We start from the raw sequence: 26,138 nt of genomic DNA, 5'->3' as shown, positions 1-26,138 counted from the left end.
ACCTTATGGCTTATTATAAGGTTAGTAATATGTAATATACTTAAGTTCAGTATACTTCAGTTAATTTTATTTGCAGATGATTGAATCTATTGAGAACCTTGAAGATATGAAGGGACACAGTGTGCGTGAATGGGTATCCATGCTTGGGCCCAGGACTGAAATTTACAATCGTTTCAAGAATTTTCTTCGCACTTACGTAAATGACAAAGGCAATAACCTCTACAAGGATAAGATTCGTCAGATGTGTGAAGAAAATAAATCTTCTTTTGAAGTGGATTACAACATTATTGCCTCAGAAGAACAAGTTCTTGCATATTTCCTCCCTGAAGCCCCAACCGAGATGCTGGAGATCATGGACTCTGCTGCAAAAGATGTTACTCTTTCCATGTTTCCCCAGTATGAAAGGATTACCAAAGAAATTCATGTGAGAATTACAGATCTGCCACTAATAGAAGAATTGCGATCGCTCAGGTGTGTATAATTTTCTCCTGATATAATTGAAAAGCTATTTGCATTGTCTCACTGTTAGAATGGTTGTCATTGTGAAATTCATAGATGTTAAAATTTTGAACTCTCATTGATGAAATAACTTAATAGATTTGTGCAACTATAACTGCAAATTTGCATACTGTATTTTAAATTCTCATTCATATCTGAATACTGTATATTTGTTTACTTTACAGGCAACTTCATCTAAATCAACTTATTCGCACTTCTGGGGTAGTAACATCCACAACAGGCATCCTCCCTCAGCTTTCAATTGTCAAATATGATTGTAATAAGTGTTCATATGTACTAGGACCATTTGTTCAGTCACAGAACTCTGAACTAAGACCAGGATCTTGCCCAGAGTGTCAGAGTAAAGGTCCTTTCACAATTAATATGGAACAAACCGTATACCAAAACTACCAAAGAATCACACTTCAAGAGTCACCAGGCAAGGTTAGTTTATGGTACAGTATACTGTACACATTATTGGTAATTTATGTAGTATAATAGTAATTAATTTTTCCTTTTCCATATCCTCCCAAACTGCTGATAATAACTCCCTATTATTGGAATATAGTGGTTCCCACATGATATGCGAAGTTACAATGCTATAGACCTTTGGGCTGTAAAAATGCTTATTGGGATTTGGTTTTTGAGTTTTAAATTATTTTATTACATTATACAGGTATTTCAGGTAAACCCCCAAAATTATCGGTTTGCCACCTTTATTTGGATCGAGGAATTATATTGTGAGCAAGTCTAGAGGGTTGAATCCCAGTGGTTCTGATCTGTGTGACTGGTAAAAAAAAAAAGGATGCAAGTTTTCCTTCTCTTTTATACTGGATTTCAATAATCTTGAAACCAAGGAGATGGGGGAGATTTTGATGCCAAGCATAAACATGTACGGTATGCTCTAATCCACCTTTTGCTTGACTTATTTAGTTTGACATAAGTTTCCACTTGGCTTATTTCCCCAGCATTTTGTTCAGCTTACCTTTCACAAATTAATGTGTGGCAGAGAGGGATCTGGTCCACAACAAATGAGGGGATATTTTTGTTACTTGGGATGGAGTTGTTTGGTGTGGAATCTCAGAAAAAATTTCATAGCTTGTCCTACCTCTGGAGTCCCCCAAATTTGTGCTACAAGTTTATTACTTTCTGGGTTTATTATGTGCTGCTTAATTTAGTGGTTGAACATACTAGAATCCCTCGAAGGATTTAAAGCTAGCTACCTAGATTTGGGTTATTCAGTGGGAACAGTTACGTAGTTTTCATAGTGATTTGGTAGCAAAAACTCCTTCGTCTTCATCCTTTTTAGGGTACCTATATTGCCATGAATATTATTATGGAATCTGGTATGAAAGGTCTGTACTGTAATATAATATTCAGTTATTAGATCCTAGTTTATACGACCCCCAGGACATGCTGAATGTACTAGGTTGCTCAGCTGCAACTTGATTATTAAATAGAATCCCTAGATTAATTCATTGTTGCATTTGATAAGTTACCTAAACTTAAATAAAAAACCGAACACTATCTATCATAGAAATGTGAAACACTATAACATGAACAATACAGTACAGGTATACAGTTTACTAGTACAAAATTAAAACCCATATTACACCAAACAAGCATTAACAAGGGAACTGTTGTTTGACACAGGGTTTAAGATCCACATTTCCCATAATTTTGCTCAACTTTTTATTTTTATGTACCAGTAGTATACTTGTACAGTATAACCTTTTCTCATTAGATAGCAGCAGGTCGTCTTCCTCGCTCAAAGGACATTATCCTCTTGGGCGACCTTTGTGATTCATGCAAACCTGGAGATGATATAGAAGTGACTGGGGTTTACACAAATAACTATGATGGGTCACTCAACACAAATCAAGGTTTTCCAGTGTTTGCAACAATCATCATGGCAAATCATATTGCCAAGAAGGATAATGCCAATGCCATTAAAGGTTTGTTGAAATTGTATGTGTTAATTGGCTAAAACTAAAGTAGATTTTTTTTCTTACTTTTCCATGTCTTTATTTATTTTATTTTTTATATGAATATATTTGTTTTATCAGACAGCTCACATAAACTGTAAGGATGAGTTTTCAAACAGAAAAGTAGATAGCAAAAAAAATGCATTTGTACATGAAGTTGAATGTAATTTTAACGAAAAGTTGTGTACCTGGTGTGTTGGCTCGTGTTTTATTCAGTCATTACCTGCCTTTTACAGCTCTGACAGATGAGGACATTAAGGCTATTGTCAGCTTGAGCAAAGATGAGCGTATTGCTGAGAGAATTGTAGCCTCAATGGCTCCATCTATTTACGGTCATGAAGACATCAAAAGAGCCTTAGCACTTTCCCTTTTCGGTGGTGAAAGTAAAAATCCTGGTAAATATTATGTTTTTGAAATGCTGATTATATTAAGTTGTATTTGTATTCAAATTGATATAATGGAAAATTAATGTTTATTTATTCCTACAATATGTGCATCTTTCTACCTCTGTACCCTAATCAGCTGTTGTAATCATAAGCTGTACACAGTTATCCAGAGATACAAGTCTAATTTTCTCAGGTCACAATATTGCCAGTAAATATTGAATTGTTTTTTGGGATGATGATGTTGTTCGGTACTGATTTATGATGCTGGGTTTTGTGAATAAGATGAACATTATTGCAGTATGGGACTTCAAGCAGTTAGAGCAGATTGCAGCAACTGATGGGGAGAAAGTGTTTGCTTCTGTCTAGTTCCCTGCATGGTGGAAAAATGGTTGCAAGGTTGAAAAAGAAATGTATAGCACCAGAAATAGTCATGAATAGGACTCTCACTGTTACCATAGTGTAGTGTGTCTGCAACAGCATGCAATTTTCTTATTTTTGGATCCCTTCTAGATAGACACAGAAAGATGGTGATATTACTCTGGTAACACATTAAATGTTGCATTGAAAGAGACATTTACAGTATAAATGTTTTGATTACGTATAGGTTAGGGGCCAAAGGTCAGTATCAAAGGGTCTTATAAATTTAGTTTTTTGACAACTTTTGGACTTTGGCATTTTGCTGCACATTGATTTGGTTGATTAAGCAAAAAAAATTTTAGGGGGTCACAATTTTTCGGTTTCACTATGAGTGCACCTGTAGGGCCATGTGTATCTGTAATACCCCAATTTCCTCCCATCCTTTAATTTATCTAGGAATATATTCTTAATCTTATTTTCTTTATTTTGTCTGTTGCAGGAGAAAAGCATAAGGTTCGTGGGGACATCAATGTGCTGGCTTGTGGTGATCCAGGAACAGCCAAGTCTCAGTTCCTTAAATATATCGAGAAGATTGCACCACGTGCAGTCTTCACAACTGGTATGTTCATTGTATTATTAGGCCAAAATTATGGACAGTATTAGTTTGCTGATACATGTAGTATATTCAGGAGTATTTTTTTCTCTATAAAGCTAATAATTTAGATTTAAAATTGGTCGGAAGGTAAATTCAGGATTACTATTTAATGGCATGGTGTAAGTAGTTTCTGGGACCTTGCTATTTGTATACTCGTACCATAAAACATGGTGGGGGGAGGGGGGTGTAAAAGAGGTTCTCATTAAGCTGTACAGTAGGTAAAGAACTATCTATCTATGCATACTTTGCAGGAAACAAAACGAGACCATGGACCATAAATTTTGGTATATGAGGGCTGTCACTAATCACACGTAAAATTTCGGAGCATATCGACCCCCACCTGCACAGATAGTTGTTTTAGCTACTGTACATCCATAAATTATTTATTTTCTTAACTTGAAAAAGGCTGTACAGATGAATATGGATTGTCCCATGTAGTTCATATCATGAATATGTAGGCTGAGGTCTGCTGCTGCACCCCTCTTAAGATGTAAATTATGATTCATGCTATGTGATTGCATACAATATTATGTATTTATGGTGTTAATTAGCTTTGTATCCCAGGGCAGGGTGCTAGTGCTGTGGGTTTAACTGCCTATGTACAGCGGTCACCAGTCACTCGAGAATGGACATTGGAGGCAGGAGCACTTGTTTTGGCTGATAAAGGTGTCTGTCTCATTGATGAGTTTGATAAGGTTAGTTTATAAATATTTTAAGATTTTGTGATGTGGGGAGTAGTGTGTTTGAGAATGGCTACAATTAAAATACAGTAATTCATTGTACAAAGCTTTTGCCTTAATATTGTGACCCCATTGATTGATACTTTGATAGCTCTTTTAAAATGGTTTAATTCTATTCAAAAAAATTTTCTTCGTTCCGAGATATTTTTCCAGCTAAAATGTATTTTAGATTAAATTAACATTTATTGAACCTACTTCTATTTATACTGTACATAATTTACAAACATTATATTTTGGGTAAGTTTTGCAGGAGCACACTTAAGTTTGATGAAATTTTCAGATACTGGTTTTCTGTTATTAATTATACAAAATCCAATGCTAGTTTAATTAATTATAATAATCATTAGGAGATGGGCTACAAAAACAATTTAATATTCCTCATAGATGAATGATGCTGACCGCACCAGTATCCATGAAGCTATGGAACAACAGAGTATTTCCATCTCAAAGGCAGGCATTGTGACTTCCCTCCAAGCTCGTTGTGCTGTAATTGCAGCTGCTAACCCCATTGGGGGTAGATATGATCCTTCCATGACTTTTTCCGAGAATGTAAGTGTATAATTATTGTAATACAGTACTTGTTTATATGTATTTTGTTATACATGTATTTAGATTTATGCAGGGAATATCTTGCTTTGAAATTCATTGGAGATTTTTCCTTATTACATCTACAGGTTGATCTGTCAGAGCCCATTCTTTCCCGTTTTGATATTTTGTGTGTAGTGCGTGACACAGTTGATCCAGTACAAGATGAACACCTTGCACGGTTTGTTGTTGGATCACACATCCGCCATCACCCTGGAGCGACTGCTGCTGATGCTGCTGCTTTTACTATGGTAAATTTTTTTATGGTTGTACTATACAGTATATACTGTATATACACAGTGATCCCCGGTTAACGGGCGCCTCAGTTAACGAAATTTCGGATAACGAATTACCTTCCATAAGATTCTCCACTTCGGTTAACGAGCAAACCCTTACGAATTTTTCCCAACATGTTTTCGGCTGCCCACCAGCTCTAGTATTAGTCCGCCAATACAGTAATCGGTTTTAGGGCTTAAATTCCTTACCGTTTTAGTAAATATCAAGAAGGTTGTATTATTCAATAATTTTAAGTTTTATATTAAATTTTTTTGCCATTTTAACAATTATTGAACATAATTGAAGTACAGGAAACTAGTTTTTTTGCACGCCAAACAGCCACTCAACACACCAAGCTTGGCATCAGTTTGTTTACCAGTTCAGAGGAAGGAACATCTTATTTGAGACTCTTCAACATAAATGCTTTTTTTCTGTGTTTCCAGTCAAATTATTGGTCATTTTGAAATATATTTTACATATTGATAATTTATAGTGCAGTGTTGATTTAAAGAAAATAATCTTGAATTACACCAAGTGAACTAAAATTTTATGGGTGAAATGGCGGCATGGGGTGCCTTCTCTTCTCCCTTCTCCTCCACCCCCATTCTAATTCCCATCATCATCAACCAGGAGCCTTCTACATGCACACCTCAAAGTAAGTGTACTTTACTGCATTTATTTTTAGTTTGTATGTAATTTTTGGTGAGCTGGAACCATTTACCCAAAAACCCATTGAAACAATGGTTTCGGTTAACGAGCAACCTTCTGGAATGAATTGTGCTCGTTAACTGAGGAACCACTGTATACAGTACAGTACGCCCGGATAATTCGCGGAGTTTTATTTCACGGTCCTCTATTACACGCGGATGATACCCTGGATGTACCCAAGAATGTCTGCGGGTCGTTTAAAGTTGCTGGCATTTTTGCAGCAGGGACAGGAAGACATTCGTTCTACAGACAGTAATTTTCCTTTACCTGTATTGTATATGTGTGTGTGTGTAGTGTAGACACTACACACAAAACACATACAAAGAAATAATACCCTGTAATGGGAAAATCTTGCCACAAATAATCAGAAACAAATGTATATTAAAAATGTTGAGTATCCTTATTTCTACTCTGTGATGAGTCTACTGAGTGATGAAATAAACAGATTTGTTTATGGATTAGTATAGGTTGAGTTAATTATTGTGTTGTCGCAAACATTGAACTATTGTTTTGAGAAAATTTTGAAGGGGCTTAAATGTTAGTTACATAATTGTCAGTTTGGCCAGTGTCTGGTTTTTTATGAAACCCTTGTATGAAATTTGTTTTATGTTAAACAGGATGGACCAGTGATGGGAGGATCAAATCTTTCTGGTGTAGAGAAGATTCCACAAGACCTACTAAAGAAATACATTATCTATGGGCGAGAAAAAGTTCACCCCAAGTTACACCAGATGGACCAAGACAAAGTAGCCAAGATGTACTCTGAACTAAGACGAGAATCAATGGCTACTGGTATGTTTTGTTTTTTATATCAGTCTGAAAAGTACATTTATAGGTTGTACTGTAATAAGATTCAAGATTGTTTAGTTGAATACATAAGTCTAGTTACTACTGTATGATTGAAGAATTTCTTGGGAAGGAAAGAAAATAAATACAGTATATGAATTGGAATTCTTCATGGTAAAATATGAAAAATTTTACATATGCTTTTATAGTGCATTTTGTTCGGTGGAGATAAGTACTAACTGTTATTTTCCCTAACTGAACAGGAAGTATCCCAATCACTGTTCGCCACATTGAAAGTATGATCCGTATGGCAGAGGCTCACGCTCGCATGCATCTTCGTGAATATGTTCATGAAGATGATGTTAATATGGCTATCCGAGTTATGCTTGAATCTTTCATAGACACTCAGAAGTTCTCTGTTATGCGTGCCATGAAAAAGGTAAGTGTATATGAAATATATTACTTACACAGTACTGTATCTGATGAATGAAAAGATGTTTAGAGTAGAAACCATATTGATTCATAATCTAGAGAAATTTTATAAAACGGATTGGCTGTGGTGAACAGAACTCCAAAGTTGTCGGGAATATTATGGGAGATTGTTTTTGGCCAGGAAGACATTTAGATGGAAGATGTATCAGTTCTGTGGGAAATGTAATGATAAAACCTCCAAATTGTTAAGTTTAAGAATTACAGAAATGAATTCTATAAAGGGAGCATTTATTATGCAAGTACAGTACATTATGTTACAGTTTCAAGGGTGCTGTTTACCAAGAATTTGAATTGTCTATCAAATGTTCTCAAGTATATCTCAATTCCATTGAATTCACAGAAGTGTAGGAATCTTGGGAGAAGAGTTAGTGATTGGTAAAATGAGAAAATGTATGTTGAGTAAGGATTTTGAAAGATACAAAGAATTAAGTCTTTTCTAGAGGCTCAGCACATCAAAACCATGCAGTACAAAGTTATATTAAAGATTTGAATGAAAACAGTAAATATATTTTGACATGTACTAACAGCAGTCTGATGCCTTCCAGTTAGTTTAAAGTAATTTTGCATTAGTTTGAGTTGTAAATTAAGATCAATTCTTCAGAAGATTACACTACAGTACACACATTTTGACTAAGTTAGGATGTTGGTGATAAGGGCACTAATGGTGGCACTTTTATTGTAAATCGGGTTTGTTATAAATGAAACAGAGAAGAGTTGGTATGCACAGAATATCATAATACTGTAGAATATTCAGGTTTCTAAAACATGTTGGGTGTAGATTATGACTCCTGATGAATAACATAGTGCCTAAACTGGCATGAAAATATTGTTTCAAAGCAAACTTAAGATTTAGTTGTTGAGGAACCTGATGAGAGATTTGGTATTTAAAAAAGATGGAAGATATGTGTGGATTGAAAGTTTGTGAGAATTGTTTGGTGAAACATTGTGTCACAACAGTTTGTGTAATTTGTCTGAATATCATAGTAGGGGAATAATTCTGCCAAACAGTCTGGTGATATTAAGCCTGTAAAGTAGAAAGGTATGTTGATTGAAGCAATTTAGCATTTTTTGTAGTGGATGAACCATGGTTTCTGGTGTATATGTTAGTATCATCATCACTGAAAAGGTAATGGTTGGAGAAATGTACTCTGTTCAGGCAAGTCATAGCATATTTATCATGTTGTGAAAATGTATTGTCATGTATTAATGTGTTCTCTGTGATGTTGCAGAACTTTGTCAGATACCTGTCTTTCAAGCGAGACAACAATGAGCTTTTATTCTTCTTGCTGCGGCAACTGGTGCATGAGCAGACTACATATATGCACTCTCGTTATGGGCCTGACCATGATGTTGTACAAGTTTCTGAAAAGGATCTTCTTGATAGAGTAAGGAACACAATTGATTTTCCCTTTCTTACTGAAATATTAGCATAGGGAATTTAGTAATTCATTACCTTTCTGCTTATACTTAATTTCTTTTGTTAATGATTATGGTAATTCAGTATTCATGATGTCAATACTGTATAGTCTATAAAAATTCTTCAAAGATTTATGGGATTTCAGAAATAGACATCTTAAATTGGAAATAATCTTGGTTATATTCCCAATATTATTGTGTCCGGACACGATCCCTCTAAATTTTTTTTGAAAGAGGTTAAGGTGGGAGGTTGGAGTGAAACAGCCAAACGAGTAGATTTTTATGTAAATTTATGCACAGGTTTACCACATTGTGTAGAGTTGTGCATAACATTACAAAAAATCTTTGGCGGTTTCACTCTAATTTTCCTATCATTATCTTAACCTCTTTCAAATGCAGTAGCTACAAAACTATGCGGATTCTGACATTTTGTCATATTGACATGGTATTTAGAATTGTCCCAGAAGTACACCCTGAAATTTACTGTATGCAATTAAGAATCACCCTTTATATATATATATATGATAGCTTAAAGACATTGAGAACAGTCACTGAAATTATAAGCAATTAAATGAGTACAGTAATTGGTAATGTTGTCCACAGGCTCGTCAGATCAACATTATGAACCTCCAGCCATTCTTTGAAAGTGACATCTTCAAGGCCAATAACTTCACACATGATGCCAAAAGAAAGTTGATTGTCCAGGCATTCTAAAGAAAGAACCACCATTAAAAGTTTGTAAATTTTTTGGGGAGATTTTTTTTGTAAAGATATTCAAGTTAATTTTTAGTTCCAGCTGGTTTTATTGCATTAGAGATAATTACCAAGTCTTAATTCAGCTTAGACCTGTATACATCATCCCAGTGATGTTTTGTGTATAAGATTGGGGTGATCTTGGTAGAATTTATATACATTGAACCCTCAAAGATCCGGACTAAAGGGGGGGGGGGGGCACCTGTCCCGATAAACCGATGTCCAAACCTTCTGGCAAATGTACAAAATGCATAAAAATGATAAATAATTATAAAAAATACAGTACATATTATCCTGACTACTGGGGTTAGTTATACAGACTTTTTCCTGTGAAAAAGCCACAATTTTGAGCAACATATCACTGTACTCATTTGTACTACATTAAAGGAAAAAATTTTAATATATATTTTTGCAAAACATAATCAAATTATTTGTTATCTTGCAAGGATTCCAGCAGTGCAAATTATGTTCTGCTAAGTTTAGTCTGTGAAATTTTATAAGATAAAAACTTCAAGTCTAAAACTACCTTCACCCCTGGGAAGGGGGTTGGAGTGTTAAGGTATTGACCAGCCGGCAACGAAGGTTACCCAGTGCGTATTTATTTTTGTCATAAAGAGGGAATTTTAGTTTTTCGCTTAAAAAATGTCACTGAATTGATTTGGGAGAATATAACTTATATTGCTGGAATTCTTGTAAGATGATGATTAATTTGAATATAAACATGCTATAGTTTGCACTAGACATAACATTCTAGTAATTATTTAGTACATTTAATTAAAGTACAGGTTTGCCCTTAGGTCAATTATTTCTTTTACTTTTTTGCAATATGGATTTAGGATGGTGTGTGCATGTAAATGAGTAAAAATAAATTAAGAAAGTTATGTATACCCAAAAATACACATTGAAAAACTTGGACTAAAGTTTTTATATCTTGTTCAAAATATATGATGTCTATACAGGTATTCAAATTATGTGCTGTCTTGCGAGGATTCCTGCAATGCAAGCTAAATTCTGTTAATTTTAGTCTGACATTTTATAAGATGAAAACTTTAAGCCCAAAAACTACCTTCACCCTGTTTTGGGAATGCTTCTTAACCCAGAACCCCCAATTTTTTTTGTCCAAATCTTCCAAAATTTGGTTTTACCGGGTCCGAATCTCTGAGGGTTTACTGTACAGTATTTCAATTACAAAACAAAACTTTTAAGTACCTGTTAGTATTACATGATTTTGCTGTATTGAGTAGCCTTGCATGTTGACCAGCTCAATGAAAGCCGAGTTGAACAAACTCGTGCAACAAAATTTTCTATTTGGAAAAATTAACCATAGTGACAGATATGTTAATGGGTCAGTGCTCCAATAGATTTGCATTTTTTTTTATCCAGATTGGAAAGCTAATAACCTCTTAAAAATGAAATTATAAAATATATAGGAATTGCCACCTGTCAGGAACAACTTGTGTGTATGCCCACCACAGCTTCTTGGCTCCGGTTCTTTAGCAACTGTAGCTTCTTTGGAGTAGCCCAAACAATAATAAGTTTTGGTTTCCACACCAGTGTGTGTTCGGCTGACATTCACAAGTCGTTCTATCCAGGATTGGTTATAAAATGGTCATTTAGGATCAAACCCACAATTAGAATATAGGGTAAGAGAAACTTATATAGAAACACCTCACTGTATTTCCAACAACTTTAATAAATAAAAAAAAATATTTTTGAATACTGTTGTGTCTCAAAGGTTCCTGTTTAGATGTAATTTTTTTTGTTACTGTACTATGTTCAAAGGGAAACAAAATACATCTACAACTATATCTCTATGTATCAATTAGTGATGTAGAGTCACAGGCCTAATTTTCAAATCTCAATTTTTTTTTGTTCCAGAGTACAAATTTATTTACTATTAATTTTTAAATCAGCTGGAAGGATGTTGTCAAGTGCACAAGTTTGGGTTTGGGTAGGGAGAGAGATCCCCCACCTCAGGTCACTAACTGGACCACTAATGCACTGCAGTAAGTTCTCACTTAACGTCGGGGTTATGTTCCTAAAAACGCGACATTATACGAAACAACGTTAAGCAGATCAATTTGGTTAAATTACATATTTTCGAGTTCCAAAGTCAGTACACAGACAAAATTTTCATCTGTAATTCACTTTAAAATGGCTGACAAACTTAAAAGTGAGTGTTTTGTGGTGATGAGAAGAAAAAGAGACACCCATTTTCAATTTTCTATGTATTGTTCAAGCATTTCCGACTTTGATGTCGGTCTCTAACCCCTTCGTAAGTTGGGGAGTAGCTGTATAAGAAAAAAAATCAATCACATACTGTATACAGTATATCTGTAATAAAAATAGCATATTACTGTACTACTTTTAATCCATAAAAGTCCCAAAATATTAACATCAAATCACCTGAATACTCCCTAAGCTATCACAGTTCTAGAGTCAATGAGAATTATAACTACCAAGCAGGGTGTTCCTAAAGCTATGGTCACACTAGAGTTTTACGTGCAATAAATCCACGATAGGATTTCATCCATAGGCAGTAAGTCAATGGTATGATCTGCACACTGGCTAAAGGAACCATTGGCCAGGCGCCCAACACATGTGGCTAGTTCGAGCTCAGTTGGAGAGCAGGATGGCTTCATTGTATGTTTCTATGGCAGCATTAACCGCTTTAGTGGGGTGTGGGTGGTCCTGTTAAAGAAGATCAAGATGAAAAGAAACGATTGTTGCATCTAAGCAAGTACCCTAAGAGCCAAATGAAATTTCCATCGTGAAGCATTCTTGTTATTTTTTGTTTACCATTAAATTTTTTGTTCGTATATTGTTATTAAAATGCACTTTTTGTAGATTTTAGCAATAAGAAAAAATAAAAACGGTGTAAATTTTATTAATACAATAGACTACAGCAAATTTCAACCCACCAAACCATGGATTTTCAGACACTCCGTATCGTCCCACTTTCAACAACAAATAAGTTGTTGCTGTAGGGACAACTTGAGAAGTTCGTTTAAAAATCAATTCTACAGTGGATTTATTCTGGATAGAAACTCTAGTGTGACCTCAGCTTTAGTGGCCAGAAGTTGGTTCACTTACCCGACCATCAAGAACTAATTAGCTATACAGTACAGCCAAAACTGTTAACAAATAAAAATAACAACAAAATCATATAAAAATAATTACTTTCAATAACCCCTCGTTATACGATCTACAGTGCAGACAGTAAGTCACGAACCCTTTATTTTATTTATTTTTTACTTAATTTCTGAAAGATTGGGTATGACCCCATATCTTAGTAGCGATCCCAACAATACTGACTTATTGATTGCTCTGACCCACCCAGAATATTTATAAAGAGCACTTATCATTTCTTGGAGTATTTATGAACAGCTTCAACAAATGCTGCTAAATGCTCTGGATCCATATCTGGGTACATTCCATGCCCAAGATTGGCAATGTAGCGATCACGACCAAACTTCTGTATCATCTCTTTCACAGCACCATCAATAGATTTCTGGAAAATAATAGAGCTCTTTTCAATGAAAACTTGCAACAATCTAAATAATCAAACAAAACATATACAGTACCACAGGGATGGTCAAAATACACACTGAAGATATTTCCTACTTAAAATTGAATGGAACAACATTAATAAATGGAAAAGTAAACAGATTAAGATTATAACAAAATACCATAGAGCTGAAGGTCTCCTTTTTGTACTGTATGACAGAATTATTGAGTTAGCTCATGTATAAAAGAATAATATTGAACATCTTTTTTAATTTCTGGGTACCAATGTGGCTCAAAAGTCGGTGAAATTATAGCAACAATAGTTGTAGAATACAATCCCCAGGTAAAGCATTAGGGTGTTCCTGGGTTTGTTAATTGTATTAAGCTGAAATTTGAGTTTTTATGCCCTTACCTTTTTCCTAGTTTCTTCGCATAGTTTTTTCTTCAAATTTCAAAACTTCACTGCTTGATATCCTAAAATTTGGCAACTATTTCACTTGTCTTTAGCGAACACAATACATAGAAAAACTGTTGGATATCTGACAAGAAAATTGATGACAGAGAAGCCACAATGCCCATTGTAAGATTCTAAGTGCAATGAATCCCTGCAAAAAGTAGTAGCTCCACAATCACAGGAAAATGCAAAAAAAGTAACTAATTAGTAATAGAAATGTCAATTTTTCATGGGTCTAGGGCATTCATTCCCCCTGAAGATACATATATTTTTTTACTCCAGATCCTTTATCATCATGTTGAAGAGAAGCTATACTGAAATTTGGAGGAGAAAAAATACAGGTAAACCTTGATAAATGATGGGGTTAGGTTCATGAAAAACCCATCGCTAGATGAATTATCGTTGAGAGGGAGCATTATAACATGGAGTTCAATGGGATATGTTCCCAGCCAGTCCCCAAACACACGTGTATAACCGACAAAACAATTCCTACAATACTATCATTACAAAACAAACACTAATCACATCCTGAAGAAGAAGCCTGATCAACATTACATGTCCCCTTCGAGGCTAAAGGGATTCTTGTAGGTGGAGTGGAGATGTCTCTGACTCCCACACAACCTCTGGAGAGTCTCATACTACTTCACAATGTCGAGCTTCACCTCAGAGACACGGTTGTCTTGGATGCCTTGGCCTTCCCAGACATTTTCAAAGTTACACTGCTCACTTCACAATCACAAAAACAGAGCGAACAATAACAAAAACAATGATAGCAGCTGACACTGCTCACATTTTCAAAACAGTTGATGCACCTGAGTCACAAAAACACAGAAATATCACTTCACAGTCACCATAACACAGTTCAACCTAAATGTTAGTGCTGTTGTCACTATATATAAAAAAAGAAAGAAAAAACACCCATGATCAGTACAATGTACGATGCTGGCTGATAATCGTGGAATCATGCGATGGCAGGTTTACAATCGACAAAGAATCAAACGGCTGTAGAGCACAGGTTGACCGTGTAGCGGAGCGCAGGTAGGCTTACAGTGAAGGCAGAGATGCATCGTACATAGGGTTAAATATTGTTTCCTTATAAAATTTCACTGACTTGATGTAGAAAAATATAATCTGCCTTGGCGGAATCCCTGTAGGACAGTGATTAATTGAAGTATATACAACTCATAGTTTGCATTAGATAAAAAAAATCCAACCAATGGATATTGATGGCTATGCGATGGATATTGTTGAAGCCAATTTTTTTTATCGTATATAGTGAGATGGTCTTAGTTTACAACCACTGTTAAAGCGAAATTTCACTGAACAGGATATCATATATCAGGTTTACCTGTATGCAGGTGGAAAAACTTTTGGGTGTTGTTTTTTGGTATTCTGCAATTTGACGCTACGGTACTCAACAAGTTGCGTTAATTTTCAATTCCAGGACAATGTATTTTCATACCGAAAAGCCCCATGTCATTTTTTAATTCTTTTAGACTTTTTCTTTCGAAATACTAAAACAAGCCTCCTTCAATTTACATCCGGGTTACATTCCTGAAAAGTCAAATGTAAAAAAAAAAATCCTACTGTACTAAATCCTAACTGGATGTCTGTAAATTCAGGAATACCTATTTATTCATACTAAAATGCCCCTATTGTATGACAATGTTAACATTCATACATATCCTCCAAATGTTCTTGTCAGACTGAAGGGTCCCTCAAACTATTATTGTAAAAAATAGAAAATAGGTCATGTGTCTGCTGCTTCAGCTACTTGAATTACCCTTCTTTAACTCGGCATAATAGCACATGAATTTGTTTAAAGTTTACTGCCAGCATAACAGGATTCTAACTGAAATGTAACATCAGCAAGCCTCCTTGATTTTGAGTCCATAACAATACCAAACTGAGAACTAACCTTATCTGCATAAAGAGCACAAGGATCCAAGTTCCCTTGAAGAGTTTTATTTGGGCCAACAATTTGTCGAGCTAAGATGGGATCCACTGTCCAATCAATACCAATAACTTCATAATTCAATGCAGCAAGATCCTTTAGGGCAAAATGACCACCCTTTGGGAACACTATCTGGAAATAAAATTATATTTGGATGACTTATGAAAATGTTTCTTCATTATAAGAATTTTTTTTACATAAATTTAGGTAAACTGCCCAGCATAAGGAAAAAATGAAAGGGATCCACTGGCTGTCCAGTTAAGAGTGCATAATCTGGATTGTAGGATATCAAATAGAATTTTTTTTTATTGTACTACTTAAAAGGGGGTAGGAGAAAATCAAAAGTTCTAGAATGGTTATGCAAAATCTATGAATGTTTTGGCCAGCTGTTTGGTGTTTCCACCTTCTGTTTTACATTTTAAGGCATAACTTTATCAACCAATTTTTAAATTAATAACAGAATATCATGTAAAATCTATGAAAATGCTCTGATAAAAGCCAAAAAACTACATAAAGTGGTGTCTGTCTTCCATAAGAAAGAGTAAGAGGCACCATTACCAATTTGGCGATTGTCACCAAATTTGGAAACTTACCACCCCTCTAGTGACAGTTTACGCTCATCAATAAGTAAAATTCCAAGTAATTTCTTTGTAAACTCTCCAATTTCATTACAATATATTTTTTATATACACCCTACAATATTTGTCTGAAATTTGGTGACACAGAAGTCTAGTATTACAGTAGTTTCCAAACTTGTTTAGCAATACTGGAATATAGGCCAAGCTGGCCTTCACATCTGATTTGAAGCTAATTACTCACCATAGGAATATTTTTCAAGCCAAGCTGTGATACACGTTCTTTAACTTCATCACAAATTTGCTTCAAGCATGGTAATGCAAAGTTTCGAAACAAATCTGGTCCTAGATGTTCTGCATGTGACTCAAACACTTGTAGTATCTGTAATATGAAACTTGTTACAAGAAGTATAGCATAAAAGTTTTACATACCAATTAGAATTAATTGTTTAATTTAAATATACTAATTAAAGAAACTGATAATTTTTATAACCTCTGTGAGAATAAATGGTTAGGAAAGTCAGGAATTTGAAGTGATATAAAGGGTCCATCAGGGGCCTGTCTTTGGCCCCATTCTGTTTATTCTGGTACTGGAAGCAATATCGAGGGGCTTTAGGATTGGTCTACCCCGGGAGTTGTTATATGATGATGACGTAGTGCTGAAGGCAGATTGAAGAGGCGATAGAGAAATATAAGAAATAGAATAGAGTCAAAGGGCCTGAAAGTGAGTGGGATGAAAACAAAAGTATTGATTAATGGTATGGATGAGGAAGTGGAAAATGGCCATGTATGGTGTGTCAGAAAATGGTTAGCAGCAACCCAATATAATGTGCAATGAGTGTGGAAGTTGAGTATACAAGAAGAACAGTAGAGTATAAGACAAAATACAGGATGTTGCTAATTTTAAGTGTCCTGTACATGCAGGTAACTCTGTGTTCACACCAAGACTGGAGAAACTCAACATTTGGGATATGTTCCTGGACTGTGTTGATGAGTTCTGCTATCTGGTTGCCATAATCAGATACCAGTGGGGGTGCTAAAGCCTGCTAAGCTGCAAGATTAAAAAATACCTGGAGAAAGTTTAGGAAATTGATGCCTTTATTGACAGCAAAAGGACCTCTACATGAAAGGAAGGATGTATGTAGCTTATGTGAGAAGTATGATGTATGGAAGTTAATCATAGGCAGTTAAAGTGGATGACATATGCAAGCTTCAGCAAGCTTTAGTGAGAATGGTAAAGTGGATATGCAATGTGCAATTGAAAGACAGAAGGCCCAGTTCAGACCAAAGAGGGTGGCTGGGTACTGGTAGTACAGTATTGCTGACGTTCTGTATAGAGGCAGGCTGAGATGGTTTGGGCATGTGGAGATATTGGATGAGACCAACTAGGTCAAGAGGGGCATGAGCCAAAATGTGGAGGGGAGGAGAGCCAGGAGTAGGCCAAAAATCACATGGGGAGAAGTTGTAAGAAACAAAATTAGTAAAAAACCTGACAAGAGAGATAGCAAGAGACTGTGCAGCATGGGGAGCTGCCATCAAATGATCCTGGTTAACCCATGCAAGCATGGAAAATAGTTGTAAAAAATTTATGATAATAATTATGACTTCCAATATTTTGTTTGATCTTGCTAAAAAATATAAAAGCATTTCCACACTAAGAACTTTTAGGTCTTAAGATTAAGAAAGATATAACATGAGTTGTAATACACATGTTTCTCACCTGAGCTCCAGCCTTTGCCTGGCCAACAAGATAATTAACTGTTGCATCTGTAATTATTTTCAGAAGTTGGTGGCTCGCTTCTGGATACTTGTACAACCAACCTTTAGCATTACTCATGGTTTTAGAACCCTTACCCTCAATCATGTATGCCATTATTGTCCACTGGAAGAAGAAAACAATAGTGATCAAGGTTTCATTCATGCGGGTGATAAAAACATGGATCTTCTCATTTTTCATCAGAAATTTCAAATTTGATTTTTTAAAGTAAAATATCTACAAAATCAAAAGATATATGTTCTCTTCAATCAGTTATGGTTCTACTGCACAGCAATCTCAACCGTTACCCGAATTGGTACAAAGTGGTTCCAGGTATTGTACCCAGATAAATTGTCTCATCCCTGGAATTTTTTTTTTTTTGTGAAAATGTTCGCTGGACAATAGTGATATTGTTATTCTCACTTTTAAGTAGGGTAGACTCCATGATATACTCTTTAGGTGTTCCCAAATACTCAGTCATGGCTGAAGAATAAAATCCTCGGCAAATAAGACCAACAGAAACACCGAGGAAAATCTAATTTATTTACATATACAGTAGGCCCTTCAAATTCGCAGGGGTTAGTTTCTCAAAATGGCTGCAAATCGCCAAATCCACGAATAACATTTGCGATGAGTGTTAATTCACTTCCACTTGTCTTATATTACAGGTATTAAGGATGAATATCAAAATTGTCTTGAATTGCAAATGTAATATGAGTAAAATAATATAGCTAACTAAAATATAATGCATTAATATACAAATGCTATACAAGAGAAATACCTGGTAGGACATAAGTTACCAAGAATAATAAAATGCAACCAAGAAATGAAAATCACAAGTACTGTACTGTAAAGTATCTGATTTTCATACAAACTTATACAGTACTGTACTCTGAGGTGGACTTCCATTAACGGGATGATTATCTGGCTAATAAGAAAATTTTATTGTGACAATCTTCATATATCTATAGACCAAATTGCCAAGCACCAAGCCATTAATTTTTTTTATTATTTGACCTTGCTAATTCAAGAACCCATATTTCAATAATAAAAAAACTCAGTCAACATTAATTCAACAGTGTTCACAATAAGTTACATTACACATTTAAGAAACTGCTTCAATTCAATACTAGGAAACAGATTAAGAATCAAGAAAGTCAATGACCAAGATACAGTAGACCATCTTACTATGTTTCAACAAGTAATGAATTACTTTGGGACTTCTAAAGGTTATCAGTCAAAACAATATGCAATAAATTTTCTGGCCCTATTGTCAATGCAACTAAAAGGCAAAATTCATAAATTCCACAAATCTTAAAACAATTTGCTCAGTTAGGCAGGTCAAATTTATCCAATGAGAATGAGTATGGGCTAAGAAGAAAATCCTTGGAGTCAAGCCATGTGACTATTTTTCTATAAATATAATTTATATATTTATGGCTCCACATCTACACCCTATCTGCACATTATTAAACTCTCACTTATACATATGAATCAGGAAAAAAAACTTGTGACTCTTACCGGTGCACCACTGAAGCCTATAAGAGGTGCTTTTCCCTGAAGTTCCTTACGAGTGAGTGTAAGAGCATCAAACACATACTCAAGTTTTGAACATACATCTGCTGGTGACGCTAGTTTGGTCAGATCTTCAGGTCCACGAAGAGGGGAAGGAAAGACAGGACCCTGATCATTGGAGAAATGTTCACATTTAATAAAATTTTCACATGACACCATTATGTCAAGTTATTCATTTTCAAAGTCTCAGAAAATACTGCTCATTTTTAGATAATCAGATCAAACAAACTTATAAGAGTCAACTCTTTTTGGAAATTGCATGACTGTAAAACTATCAAATTTGTTAATAAAATGCAAAATCCACCAACTGGGAAATTCATGGAGGTACACACACCTCTGACTATACAGCACTTGTGTGTAAAAAAAAAAAAAAAAAAAACAGTAATTCAAGGTGTAGCCACAAAATCAATATCTAGTCAAATAAAGTACAATATTGTGGACAATAATTTTCTGAAAAGACTTGGATTTATCATCACCATCATTAAAATAAGGAGATAATTTAATTATAATCACAGCAATCAGCTCACACAGTGGAAACTGAAGTTCAGTAATAAAAAAATTAATAATGATAACCCCATGGCTGTATCACAAAACATACAACAATGTGTGGCAAAATAAAAATGTAATTAGGCCTCCTGACCCAACGGTTGCTCGTTTGAATGTTGTGGTGGGCCACTGAGTGGGCAAGCCCAAGCTGAAGAATAGGTACCAAACTTTACAGTTAGGAAAGTGAAAAAAAGGTTGAGTACAGTGCTGGTCTCATTGTCTCCTTGTGTACCTCAAGTTTTGTCCTCACTGTGCTGTATTTATTATGCCTCTCATGGGCTATCAGGCCTTTGGAACCCACTTTAACTTTTTCAGATCAATGTGGGGGCCTCCAGGGGATGATATATAAGGCATAATGAGGTTAATGACCTCATCTGGAGGTGCATACCCATCATAGACTACACAACACACAGGGAACCACAGACCCACAAATCAAACAACAAGCACCCAGACAATCATACAAATGTCCTGGAAGGATGATAAACAGCCATTATGGGACTAAATATAAGGTTTCACCCTGATGCCTACTGGTACCTATCTCTTCCATACTGCAGCTGGGAAAGCGAGGGAATCAAACTTAAGGGAACACCAAGAGGTAGCGAAGTAATAGACCCTGAGCCACAAATATTGCTTGTGACATTCTAGTTTAAAAATCATTATTTTTGTAAGTCTTGTAACAAATAGGTAGGCATACATGAACAAATTACAATATTAATAACTAATGATAATAAAAGGATGTGGAAGGAGAAAAAAATATATATACTCTACTTATATTTCAGATAAATTATCCCAACTGTCAATGAATAATCCTCACTTCTCTGAGTTGATGAGCATCCAACAAAATACCAACCAGAAGTGATACCAATCATAGCTAATATACAGTATGAGCAAAAAAACTAAATCACCAACTAAAATGCAAAACTTAATCATTAAAATGTTAAACATTGCATCAAAACCAAACTATGAAACACAGATGACACTTACTTCCCCAGGTCGCATCTCCACTTCCATGCCTAATGCTTGTGGGATTACTAGGATATCAGAAAAGATAATTGCAGCATCCAGGGGGAACCTATTTAATGGCTGGAGAGTAACTTTACATGACAATTCAGGTGTCTGGCACATTGTGAAGAAGTCACACTTTGCACGCTCTTCTCGAAATTCTGAAAAATTAAATACAGTACTGTAATGGACACTACCACTTTCTCCTGCACTCCTATAAGCACAAAAAGTGTTATGTAAATAAAATTAACATTTTCTCATTGATATTTCAAATTATATACATATAATATATATATTTTTTTATGGGATTAGCCCACCAGGGCACAAGTCAACGACCCACATCAGGACCGGGGGGCAAAAATATAATAATAAAAAAAAAAATTAATAAAAAGTCAAAATACAATACAACAACAACAACAACAACAACAATAATAATAATAATAATAATGATAATATCAACAACAATAATAAGGGATAAATAAATAAAAAAATTAAAAAAAGATCAATAGTGAGAAATTATATACTGTATGCATGTTGTGTTGTTAAAGTAAGAGAAACAATTGAAACCCTGCAATTGTGTGTAAATGAGGCAGAAAGTCAGGTCAGCAACCTGGGACTTGGTAAAAAATTTTGTGATGCCATATGGCAGCAGGGTCTACCATTAGACATTACATTATGCTTCCAATATCTTCCCAGGCGGTAGTACCTCCCTGTTTGGTAGCTGCCTACTATCTCAAACTGATACGTTTAAGTTGAGTGCACTTGACATAATATTAACTACCAGTCTTGGAATGACAGCATTGTTTAAAAAAATTGGGATCACATGAAGATTAGACACCCTAGCATATTTTAATTAACTATGAACCATCTTAATTAAAGCTACCTGGGGACTGAAGTTAGATTTGATAAGTTTAGTGTTAGGATGCTTTAATTATCAGGTGAAATAAGCTGGGGTGTCTAACCTTCAAGTGATACATACAGTAATAAGTAAATCCTGCACATCTTTAACAAACAAACTAACAGGTGCTGAAGGAAACAATCTAACCCACATAGATGCACCAGACTTATAGTATAAACTAAAGGACCATTTAACTTTAAAATCAATCCCATCACTCAAGAAGATAAACTAAAAGCATTATCTAAAATTGTCAATGCAACACCCAACTGATCATTGTCAAACTACTAATACAGGAATAAAGTCTTAAAGAATTGCTTTCAATGAGGACGAATTCATAAACTATAAATAAAAGATAACTGTTTTCTCTTGGCTTGGCCGGAAAAATCCACTCATCCACGGTAAGTAAAAATTGCCTGGCTGGCAACAAACCAAGATTTTTCTGAACATTCCCCACATAGGGTAAATAGAGTATGATTGTACACCTGTCAAAACTCAACTAGTTCTGGAAAATGGTTAAAAATGTACCAGTAAATTTTCATCTGAACTGATATCTTGCATATGCGTGAATGATTTAATGCTGATGCCACACACTTTTCCTTTAACTGTTTACCATTTGGCGATATTAAGACCATCGCCTTGCAGTGTCTTGAACGCATGCACATTGCATCATTACAAGGCTTGCCTATTCTGCGATTACTACTTAATAATAATTTCAATCACACTGAAGAATAAAGTTTTGTGAGGCTCTCTAGTAAAAGTCATTAATTGAAGGATATTTGCATAATAATTCATCCTAAATTGTATTTACCGATATATATATACAGGGAAAAATATGTTAACCAATCACAATCGCTGTTACAAATGGACGAGTTCATTCATAAAATTTCACACCTTACTATGAACGGATTGCCAAGTACCACCAGCCAGTCACTGGGCGTGTAGGAAGTTGATTTTTCCCCAACTGTTCATCAAATATCTGTATGTCTGTATGCAGTACATGCCAGACCAATTGTAAACATGTATGACAATTGTACTGAATTTGTTTTAAATATTAATACCGTACTATGTATACAGTAATATATCCGTTAGCTGGAATCCCTCAAACCCAAAACTCTCCGATAGACGGAATTTAAATTTTCTGAAGGGCACATTTTCCCGATACCTGAAAAATGTTGGAAAATTCCGGATGGGAGAGTTTTTCAGACTTTGAAAGATGAAAATCAAGCGCATTTTCAGGAAATTCCGAGAACATTTTTCTGGTACCCGAAAAATTTCGGGTATGCGGGATACTTTTCCAGGTTCGAGAGATGATATAATGGGCAATTTCTGGAACTTCAGAGAAAATTTTTCCGTTACCCAGCAATATCTCATTCCCGGAAGTGCTCTGCACCAATTGTTCCAGCTAACGGAGATATCACTATTATTTCTACTACTCTACAATAGTCACAAAATACCTTCTGGTGTTCCTAATGACTTTAAATATAAAATTTCACCAAGTTGTAACTTACCTGGAAGGTATCGTCCAGCTTGTCTCATTGCCCACACAGGAACCACATCAACCTCTTCTCCCCGTGCTGCTCGCAGTAGTCTGTCATTCTTCATGGCAGGAAATTCATTCTAAAATAAAATATAATTTGTGAATTTTACAATTACAGTACTGTACAATATTAGTGATGAGTGAAGAAAAATGAATGCAGCACTGCACGTACTTAAAATTAGTTATTTTAGCAGGAATGGAAAATTGAGTACCATATGGTGCTGATAAATTTGAATAATGTACTGTACTATATATGGTACAGTATGCTATGTGGACTGTTCTATAAATAAGAACACAATCCCAAAAGCTTAGAGGTGCCACTTTTGTGAAAATATTACTATGGGTAAATAAACATACAGTCCGTGGAGTTAATAATGCTTTGTTTTCTTTGTGATTTCACTAAAATTTCCATGTGTATGAAAAGGATGCTGGGAAGTATTCATGTGTATGAATCATTGGTTATGTAAAACAGTTGCTCCCAAATTTTTCAACTTCACAGAGCAGCAGTGAAAAAATAAATAAATCCATATTCAATAGACCCTCAGTATTTCATGAGACTGGAACCAATATTTAAAGCAAAATGTTGTTTTCACAATATCCTTCTAAAATTAAGAAGATGGGGTATTTTGCAGTAGTTCACACAACTTTCCTACTCCAAATCTATTATCATATTCGACAAAGACGTCTAATTTTAAGATAATTTTCTTCTATTACATTACCGTCGCAAACATATGATAACGGAGATAGTGCATGCCAAATCTTTCTCTATTTTCTTCCATTAATCTTCTGCCATATTCGCCTACCCGACCTCCCACTCAGCGTGTCTCCTTCATAAATCTTCATGCGCATGCGTTCCCGTACACATCACGCAGCCAATCAAAAGTGTTTTTTGCCACCAATTAAAATTAATTGTGGTTTAATTCGCGGAATTTTTATATTTAGAAATTCAAATTCATTTCCGACCATTGAAGTCTGCAATAGGTGTCACTTCAATTATATGGAGTTACTTGTGCGTTTTGGGAAAAAAAAAAAAAAAACGAACAAGCTATATAGCATTTTTTAGATCTCATGGTGTTCTCCCGATCTCATTAAAGTGTCAAGACCAACATAGTTGGCATCAGCGTCAGCCACCTGTACTGATCTCAGAATCCGACGACGAACCAGAATCAGGCCAATAAGGTAAGAAAAAAGTGACTCCATCATAGGGTGAGAGTTAGGTTTGGTTATTTTAGGTCATCCAAAAAAAGGATTCGGTTCATATGTTTTTCTAGTGTTTTTGGTGTATTTTGTATTCGCTTGGCCATGAATTTTGTCGGAAATCAAAATACACAAAAATACACTAGAAAAAAAACATAGCTTTGACTTTCTAACAGAGTTGTGTGAACTGCAGTATTACCCCGCTTTACGATTTTTTTTTTACGTGTTTCCAAGTTTACGCGGTACCCTGCCAGACCCGGAATGTTCACTTTAAGCGGTGCATGTACTCTTTTACGCAGAGAGCGGCTGAGGGTCATGTCGCGCCGCGCCATTTTTGGATTCAAACCTCCTGCCATCTCTCCCGCCATGTTGGGTAAGCGGCGCGAGTAGGTTGCGCAGTGTATGTCTTTGTTGCGTTATCGGTGACGTCATATGACGTATCGGACTGTGATTGGGCCAAGCATCCTTACCTCCCTCCCCCGCTAGCTGTGATTGGTTTAATATAATATGACATGCCCCGCCGCGGGAGCGATGAAGCCCGTTGACCTACCCTCGTCAGTTACACCCCTCCCGGCTACACCGTGTATATCGGTATCTATTGTTCCATAAGAATGGCTGCCACCGGACTACCACCACCACCACCACCACAAAGAAACCTTGCATTACCTGGACCTAGTCGCCCTAAGCCAAAGAAGATACGACGTGCCCTAAGCTACGAAATTAAATACAAGATTATCCAAGAGTTGGAGAAAGGAACAAGACAGGTTGATTTGGAGCGCCAGCATGGTGTGAACGAATCTACAATCAGGACATTCAAGAAGGATGCAGCCAAGATAAAAGAACACATGAACATCACAAAGTCTACAGGTGCTTCTATGATCAAGTATTGCCACAACAAGGTGCTTCTCAAGACGGAGAAATTACTTGTGAGCTACCTAACCTAACCTAACCTAACCTAACACAACTCTGATTAAATTAAGTTTACCAATTTTTTGTGACTTCGTGATACCAAATACTAGTCAAGAAGTGATTGGCAGTCCGATTTATTCATGTAGGACCATTATTTGACTTCATTGCGGCTACATTTGGGTAATTAGTCGGACCGGTAGTTGGGGTTGAAACTGCAAATTTATCAAAGAACAATGCTATTACTTACTTCTTCAGCCATAATGAGCGGATTGAAGATATTCAGCAACAACTAATAACAGCAACTGGAAGCTGGGGAAATCTTGTATGACAGTGCCTTAACAATGCCAGTCACGGCCTCGGTGAGATACGGTGGCTGCTGCAGTAGAAGTAAGTCACGCCGTCACACAACAGCTGGACCAGCTGTTTGTTTGTGTTCATCATCGCAGCTGTTCAGATTGCAAAATTGGATTAAAATTTCAGATATAAATTGTCAGATGATGTTCCGCTGTCATCCCAAATGATGAAATGTATATGTTTCTTAACCACTGATCAATACCATATAGTTAATTGTTGTTAATGAACCTTAGAATT

The 26,138-nt window shown here is 35.6% G+C and overlaps 2 protein-coding genes across 2 annotated transcripts in view; one reads left to right on the top strand and one right to left on the bottom strand.

Annotated features, from left to right (window-relative positions):
* The window catches only part of LOC121875792 (DNA replication licensing factor mcm2-like), a 16,288-nt gene extending 4,294 nt beyond the window's left edge, over window positions 1-11,994 (top strand). Inside the window, exons 5-16 of the mRNA XM_042380495.1 lie at window positions 77-471; window positions 684-942; window positions 2,243-2,453; window positions 2,720-2,878; window positions 3,726-3,845; window positions 4,446-4,576; window positions 5,006-5,170; window positions 5,296-5,457; window positions 6,808-6,982; window positions 7,240-7,415; window positions 8,698-8,853; window positions 9,488-11,994. Coding sequence (XP_042236429.1) covers window positions 77-471; window positions 684-942; window positions 2,243-2,453; window positions 2,720-2,878; window positions 3,726-3,845; window positions 4,446-4,576; window positions 5,006-5,170; window positions 5,296-5,457; window positions 6,808-6,982; window positions 7,240-7,415; window positions 8,698-8,853; window positions 9,488-9,598 — 2,220 coding nt within the window. The 3' untranslated portion in view covers window positions 9,599-11,994. The remainder of the gene's footprint in view (window positions 1-76; window positions 472-683; window positions 943-2,242; window positions 2,454-2,719; window positions 2,879-3,725; window positions 3,846-4,445; window positions 4,577-5,005; window positions 5,171-5,295; window positions 5,458-6,807; window positions 6,983-7,239; window positions 7,416-8,697; window positions 8,854-9,487) is intronic.
* LOC121875794 (uroporphyrinogen decarboxylase-like) lies at window positions 11,311-26,138 on the bottom strand. Its single transcript, XM_042380496.1, has 9 exons — window positions 25,795-26,138; window positions 23,413-23,521; window positions 20,989-21,167; window positions 19,405-19,566; window positions 17,848-18,009; window positions 16,372-16,509; window positions 15,517-15,684; window positions 13,000-13,148; window positions 11,311-11,930 (listed from the first exon to the last, which is right to left on the bottom strand). Coding segments are annotated over exons 1-9 (1,080 nt in total). The 5' UTR covers window positions 25,807-26,138; the 3' UTR covers window positions 11,311-11,929.

Source organism: Homarus americanus, unplaced genomic scaffold (genome assembly GCF_018991925.1).
Source record: "Homarus americanus isolate GMGI-L3 unplaced genomic scaffold, GMGI_Hamer_2.0 scaffold22250, whole genome shotgun sequence".
NCBI classification, from domain to species: Eukaryota; Metazoa; Arthropoda; class Malacostraca; order Decapoda; family Nephropidae; genus Homarus; species Homarus americanus.
The sequence above is the reverse complement of the archived record's forward strand: the minus strand, read 5'-3'. Positions and strand labels throughout refer to the sequence as shown.

What these genes read in the sequence shown, in the direction of transcription:
- LOC121875794 (XM_042380496.1), bottom strand. An exon ending in TGGAGATGCGACCTGGGGAA is followed by an intron (nt 19,567 to 20,988) that starts GTAAGTGTCATC and finishes TCCAATGATCAG; the next exon opens with GGTCCTGTCTTTCCTTCCCC. An exon ending in GTGCTCTTTATGCAGATAAG is followed by an intron (nt 13,149 to 15,516) that starts GTTAGTTCTCAG and finishes ATTATTTTCCAG; the next exon opens with AAATCTATTGATGGTGCTGT.